The sequence below is a fragment of the Pocillopora verrucosa genome, chromosome 8 (assembly GCF_036669915.1).
Source record: "Pocillopora verrucosa isolate sample1 chromosome 8, ASM3666991v2, whole genome shotgun sequence".
Taxonomy (NCBI): Eukaryota; Metazoa; Cnidaria; class Anthozoa; order Scleractinia; family Pocilloporidae; genus Pocillopora; species Pocillopora verrucosa.
In genome coordinates, this window is record NC_089319.1 from 524,779 (window position 1) to 532,754 (window position 7,976).

The following is a 7,976-nucleotide window of genomic DNA, read 5'->3' on the forward strand; positions in this document are numbered from 1 at the left end:
CATTTCATTTAATGACAAGACAATAAGCTAATATTATAACCAATTAGATAGCAGCAAGGAAAAGCCCCTCTAGACGCTCTAAATTGAGTGTAAATACGTCATTGATAGGCGCTTCCGACGATCCCTCTATTGTTTCGTATTGGCTTCCGTTTGACGTCATATATTGCAAACAAACTCTATATATGGTGTGATTATGACACTTTCGACTTCGTAGGAACAAAGCTCTGTTCGTAATCCACATCTAATTTATTTTGCCATTAACAAATATTACTTCCGAAACAAAGGCCTTCCTTCCTAAGTTGAAAACTTCGAATCTGAAAACGATCATTACTGTAGTTTTGTAGGAAGGGTCAGCGATTTAATTCGTATGCCCTAGAGAGTCTTCAACTCAAATAAACACATCGCTTGGGTAATTATATCCTACCATATTATGATACTATACTATATTAAATATTTTTTGTCGGTTATACACAGGACACCTTTTCAGTTGTATTTACGACAATCAAAGAGCAAATAGAAAATGAATACATGTCGATTGTTTTGAATTTAGAAATAGTTGCCTTTACATGCGACACGTTTATTATTTAAAATTATTCTTTCTTTCTGGCTTGAAGACTAACACATACTGCAGCTGGCGAATATTTTCCTCTTTGAAAAATGATTTACATGATTGTAAATGCATCTCAACCTAAGGCACACCAGAAAGCCAGATAGTTCATTCTGGTTTTCTTTCCTTTTAGCCAATCTTCCTCACTTACACAGTATTAAAGAAAGCCATCTGAGTTGGAAGAAAATATTAATAACATTATAGAACCAGAAAGTGAACAGAAATAGGCCGGGCCTCGAAATAGCCCAGAATTTACTCTTCTAAATGTGCCGATGATATTTGAGGGCGATTTTGTATTGCAGAAGTCAAAATGATATAAAGCATCGCATCATTAACGAAAACTTAATTCCGTCTGGTCAACGAAGGCGTTGATCATTAGCTTGCAATTGCCAAGATGAAAAGCAAAAGGAACTCATTTTACCCAAAGTACACTCTCTAGAGGGGAGGAACTAAAAATAGAACATTAATTAAGAGACACAAAGCGGAGAAAATGTAACGCTGAATATGTTGATAAATAGTACCGATAAATATTACAGCGCAGTATTTTGTTCGATAATCAGTCATTTTCCAAGGTTCACTTGTCCCTTAAGAAAAAATGAAGCACTGAAGATGTCAGTTTAGAATAAAAGCCCCCTCACCACTAACTTCCTCTCTGAAAATAAATACCGAACAGGGTCTCATTTTTTTTCTTTAACCAGAGTAATTGTACTTTCAGTTGGGTCCTTTTCTACAGCAAAACATAACCATTTGAGCCTGCCAGCATAAGTAGAATGGCAACAAGGAAAGAGTTAAAAACCCCAGCCCAAGGTAATTGTATGCCTCAAGCTTGTGTGTGGAGAGTTGAGGCCCTATAACCTGGAAACTTGTACATACACCTTCCAGATTTCATCTAAACAAGAGACATTATTTCTTGATCTTTTATTACATAATTAAGGCCAAAATCTTGAATGCAAGGTAGAAATATAACACGAATTTCACAAGATGTTACTGCCTAAACAATGAGCTAGATGTACATAAAAAATTATAAGGTTGCAGAGAAGATTATCCACACTTCTAAACTTAATACATCAAGACATCCTACTTCAAAATAGACCAACTCCTCAAATGACCATTCCAAAAAGCAGTTCTTGTCTTAATGCCATTTGAAGGCATATCTTATTTACAAACTAGCAAAATGGAAATTCGGATTTAGCTTGTTATGATCCCTGAAAATGAATCAAAGTCCGTACATGGTCTTTATTCAATCCGATATATATGTAGGATGGGTAACAAGTGTCTAAAGCGACAGTTTTACGCAAATGAACAACACCCAAGCTATCCAGCTGGCAACCTAAATCAACTAAAGCAATAACAAAACAATCAAAATATACTGACTCTGGAGTGATACACCCAAGCACGACTGTAGTACTTTCAAAATCATAATTTGAAAGATTAAATTTGTTTCATTTTTTTCACAGTTTACTCACAAAACCCAATGCAAAAATCATCATTAGAGGAGATGTAAAAGACTAAACTAACAAGGAGCTGTGCTTTTAAGTAATGACAGCTTTCCATTTAACAATGGCATGAATTGGGTTTGTAAACAAGTTAGAGCAAGCGCTGCTTGCCAGTGTGTATGGGATCCAGCCTCATTCTCTTGCTCTCCATGCACAAAGTAAACTGAATGATCACCCACCTTCCCATCGACACTACGAAAAGCACTTCAATAAATCCTCATTAGACAAAATAAATTATCAAACAAGAACCCTGTCAACTAATAACTACAAAACACAAGCCCTAGCCTACACAGCTGGCAGACTTAAGATAACAATCAGTCTGAAGAAACTCGCATGTAAATCTCATATATTCTCCTAAAGAAAAATCATGTAAAAGCAGTGCCAGCCATACAGTCATGTGTGCTATTTTCTAGTGATAAAAGAAAAATTCCAAATGAAGGGACAAAAAGGTTGGTGCAGGAGGAACATAAAACTTGAAAAACAACAGAGAATAACAGCTGTATTATCACTGAACATACATCTGAGCACTCATTCTAACACTACATGTGGAAAACAAAATGAACAGAATTATCTTCAAACCGTAAAAATATTTGAAAGTTGATTGTTACATTCACATCACAAATTCACTATGTAGAGCAATTAGAAAATTATGTTTCTGCTTTCTTGAGCCTTGCCCAAGAATGCTATCACTTCCATGAAGACCTATCAAAAGCTACATATATCTAGGTACCCTTCGAAAAACTAAAAGAAATAAACTTCATGTACCCAGTTGACACTGCCACTCAGTGAACATCAAAAAACATGATAGCAACTTGTTTTCTCATTTCAATATAAACTAATAGGAAAAGATTAATAATTCCTTTTTCAGGACAAATTACTTGAAATGTGTAGCAACAGACCAAACCAAGGAAATATCCACACATAACATGTTGTCTGGTTGTTTTTCCAAAGCTACGGTCTTTAATTTATAGCAGTAGACATCCACCTTTCTTCTTTGTTTTCTTAATTGTTGGGCACAGGACTGCCCTGATTGCCTCGTCAAAAACTGTTTTCAGTCCTTTCTGTGTAAGAGCTGAGCATTCGAGGTATTTTTGTGCACTAATTTCTTTTGTCATTTTTAAGCCATCGGTATACAATACAGGTAACAGCTTCTTCTCTTTCAGTTTCTCGAGTGTTTCCTTGTCATCCCGTAAGTCAAGCTTTGTACCAACTAAGATGATTGGGGTGTTGGGACAATGGTGGCTTACCTCTGGATACCACTGGAATGATAAACAATCAAATTAAGGTAATATACTATGGCTAATACAATTAATTAACTAAAACAGTTATCATTGCAAATCTGCAAATCAAAAGTTACATCATCCTTAGTATTAGTCAATCAACCTTGTCTGTCATTGTCACTAACAACAGTTCTTATCTACACAACCCTTGTACATGAAGTTAATTATACTACATAATCACATATCCAATCTGTAATAACAACTTTGTGATGTTGTACATTCTTTAAAGGAAAATTTCTTATCATATCACATACCCTGGGTTATAAATTGTAATTCATAACCTCTTGAGGGAAAACTATGATCTGTAGAAGTCAGTTATCACAGTACTGTAAAAAGTAGTTTAAGAAGTGAAAAAACAATAAGACTGTCAAAAGACAGTATGCAGATTGTTGATGAATTTAAAAATACCTGGTGACTGGGTAATTTGGAATTATCAACTGAGTTAATAACACAAATTGGCCACCATAAAGAGTTTCAAAGCTGACAATTTGAGCATTAGCCCTTTAACAGAGCAAATGACAAAAGATTAATGCTTGAAATATCATTTTTGAAACTCTTCATGATGGCCAATTTACATTATCAACTCAGCTGATAATACTAAATTACCCTGTTATACTTCCCCACCAACACAGCAACCCCCTTTATACCTTGTGACAGTTTGTGAGTGATTAACAACAATCAATTACTGATATCGATAATTGATACAAACAAACAATGATTGCCTGATTAGCTTGACTAAATATCAAATTTCATCAATAAGATATTCTATGAACTAAATAAGGCTGGGCACACCAAGTTATGTTACATACTCCAACGAAAGAGATGAAAATAAATAAAGTAAACAAGGGACAAAAACTCAACATGCACACTGAAGATGGATGATAAAAATGACAAAATGGCCAAGGAAAGCTGATGAAGAAACATACTTGAATTGAATATTGTATCAGGAATTTAGAATCCAAACTTACCTTTGCTCGAACATTTTCAAAGGAAGCTGGACTTATTAATGAGAAGCATATTAGAAAGACATCCTGCAACAGAAGAAAATTCAGTACTTTAATAATTTAACAATCATTTACACCCTTACCACAGCATAATTGTCTATTTCATGGGGTTATTTCCATAGGCTCCTTCAATTTGAAGCTAACATTGGCCCAAAAAATATCTTGTATATTAATACAATGATTCTTCCCACAAACAAAGAGAAGAAAATCCAACTTTATATGGAAAGGTCATATAAAATCTTGTTGTTGTACTTTGGGTGAAAGCCAGGGTACATTACTGATTTACCATTCTAAAATAATATAAGACAAAGAAAACTAATACTCACAGTTTGTGGATAAGAGAGAGGTCTAAGGCGATCATAGTCCTCTTGTCCTGTAAGACACAAAATGTGCAAATATGTATGACTGAAATTTCAGGAAAAATCACAACCAACTAAAACTTACCCCCAGAATACCGAGAGATTGGCTGTGATGGAGAGATATAAATACTGACTTGTAAGAACATACTGTTACTTGCTTCATACGAAAGAAACTAGAATAATCACTGGCAGATAAAACCAACTAGGCCATAAAGAATTAGCCACTATGCTATGAGATATATTCCTGATTCCCGGATGAAGATGAGAATCAGAAAAAGTGTGGAAGATCGCTGGACTAGATATGGTTGACACAATCACAAAATTTATTTCTTAAGGTGAATATTTCTTTCTTTTCAATATTTCCCTTTTAGTTTACAGTATTAGTTTACAAATCCATAACAAAGGGTGAGAAAGTGGGGAAGTTGTAGATTTCAAAAGTTTCCATATTCTATTTCCTCCGGAAAGTACTGGAGAGAGATGTAGAGGAAAGATATAAACATGGAAATATGCCATTAAATTGTCCCAAATTACAAGTGAATCAGCCTGTCATAATGTTCACCCTTCAAGCTAAGAGCAAAACCATAAAAACTAACAGGAACCTCCTTCGGCAGCAATGCCCCACTTGCTCTGTTGACAAATGCAATTAACTTCACAATGATCAACCATTCCATTGAACTGATTTTTTTTTAATTTCTTCAGCTGCACCCATTCAATATGTTACAGCAAAACATATTGTTTCAGAAAAAATCTTACAATATAAGAAATTGAAAGTAATGGATCATTATTATCCATGAGAATGACAAATATCTGCTTATTATTAAGATGTTTACTCTTCCTCAGTGAGAAAATGAAAGAGAAAAACAGGAAAAAATAACAACTTGTGTCTTCTCTACAACAAATATTACCAAGTTTGCTTCCTAAGCAAATAAATGACATCAGAGGGAGGAATTTGTTCTCTACAGGAAACAGGAAAATGTAATGTCTAGATGTACATTTTGGGATGCAGTTAGCATGGTTTAATCTTTGATTTCAGCAAAGAAGCTCTTTAAACAATTATGTATATTCATCATACTTAAATAAGGGAGTAAATTTTCCCCCAACTCTGTTGTTAAGAGGATTGTTGTCAAAATCATGAAAAAATCAGTTTCATCACAGCCTGTTATTTGACTTTCAAGCCTGAATAAAATGCAATGCCATTCGATGTAGCAAAGGAAATAAAACAATTTTGTACTCTTCATAGCGATAATAACCGTTTTAAGTAAACTTTGATTATCTTATTTTTATTTCTGATTTAATTGAATGTTTATACATTTTGTTAGTTGACCAAAGTGAACCATATTTTTTGATACTTTCATCGTAATAGACTATGCAACTTTTAACTATAAATACGATCGAGTCTCGGACTATCACTATAGTAATCTAAATAAAAAATAAGCCAACATTATTGATTGCCATTCCAGGTTGATGATTTGTCTCGCGAATAAATGAAGAAATGATACCCTGAAAACCTTCGTGGTAAACGTGCATCTGAATTTCCATTAATAACCATTTATGATAAGTTTGTTAAATAATGTCACCTTGATGTATCTGTTTGATAGCATATTAGAGATCTTGTGTTCTTTTGCTTTAAAAAACGAACCACAGATCAAATGAAGACTGAACTTACCAGCAGTATCCCATAAACCAAGATTTATAGGCTTGCCATCAACCATAACATTTGCAGAATAGTTATCAAATCTAAAGAAACGGACAGAAATTCATATTAGCCTGACTTTAACTGTTGTTTTTTTTTTACCATAGGAATTATCGATTCTATCGCTCAGTACAAAACAACAGCAGTAAGAGATTCAACGGTTGAAATAAAATCGGCAGCGAACAAAGTCGCTGTGAGAACACTAGATGAGAAAGAAATATAGTACTTACACCGTAGGAATATACTCCCCCGGAAAAGCGTTTGTGGTATAGCTGATCAACAAACATGTTTTACCCACGGCACTAAAAGAAAACAAGAAAACAGTTAGAAACTTACCTCACACTTTAGATTGAATTTTTTAAAAAGAATCCATCGCGAGGATTTAAAGTAAGCGAAGACAAGTTCTCAGAACGCTGGAACTAAAAGAACGCTGATCATCTTCACACGCCGGTAGCGTGAAAATTACGATGGCATTGAACACCGAAATAATACGATTAGGGGCGTACAAACGGTAAAAGTGAACAGCTAAACGTATATTATGTTTTTAAAACAACTGAACGAGTGAAGAATGTTCAGCGAAAAGGAATTCGCGATTTATATATCTTTAAGGTCATATCAACAGGATTGCATACCCATCTCCAACAACCACACATTTGATTGCTTGCATCGTGGCTTCGAGCTCCTCTCAAGTTTAAAGCAAACCCTTCAAAATCGAGCTGGGAGTCTTCACTGAAGTCAATTTACGATGTTCTATGGTAAATCTCTCTGACAAAACCCAATCTTATACGAGAATCAAACGGAAGTTCCAAAGCGATCGAAGGAGTCCGCCTTATAAGAGCTGAGAACCTAGCCTCGCCACACCCTCTAAATATATACGACCCCCAGCGAAGTGGCCAAAAATAGCCTATTTAACGGGGGTATGCTGGGTCCCGTTTCTCCCGCGATTGCTGAGACGAATTTAGAATCCGTCAGCAAATAAAAGCTGGCTTGACCGTTCGATGGTGAGCTTCTTCTGTGAAAAACTTGCCAGTTCGTTGTGTTAGAAAGCAACAGTGATCACTGAATCTCGAGATTACTTTTCGCGAAACATGATATCCCAAATTGAATAAGTTAATAGCAAATACCGGCTATCAGGAGGGGTCATGGAAAACTCCCGAAAAGGGAACCTTTGATCGGTTTGAGGAAATAATCCTTCTGCTACAGTTTTCATAGTAAGCTTCTCGTTTCCACCAGCAGATACACCGTACGAATTGTTCAAACGCTTCAGAAAAGACTGAAAAAACTTTACTTTGTATTCGTAAGAAAACCAAAGAATTTATTTAACAGAATCTTTATCCTCTGACTATGACTTATTTAGTCTTAACTTTGCCAGTGAAAATCTGAAGTCAGAAAATCATCCTTAGATCGAATTTTTTTATTTCTAGATTACTAACGAATTAAACATCAAAGAAAAGTTGGCCTTTTATCAAGATCACTCAACTGAACAACTTCAGGGTTTTGCAGATTTCTTATTTTTGAGGAGGTGGATAAACGGTAT

The 7,976-nt window shown here is 35.0% G+C and overlaps 1 protein-coding gene across 1 annotated transcript; it reads right to left on the reverse strand.

The window, feature by feature from the left end:
• Nucleotides 1-1,510: 1,510 nt before the first annotated feature.
• LOC131785870 (ras-related C3 botulinum toxin substrate 1) lies at nt 1,511-7,294 on the reverse strand. Its single transcript, XM_059102827.2, has 6 exons — nt 7,072-7,294; nt 6,670-6,741; nt 6,413-6,483; nt 4,714-4,760; nt 4,352-4,414; nt 1,511-3,362 (listed from the first exon to the last, which is right to left on the reverse strand). Exons 1-6 carry the CDS (start codon nt 7,104-7,106, stop codon nt 3,069-3,071), a joined length of 582 nt encoding a protein of 193 aa, XP_058958810.1. The 5' UTR covers nt 7,107-7,294; the 3' UTR covers nt 1,511-3,068.
• Nucleotides 7,295-7,976: the final 682 nt, after the last annotated feature.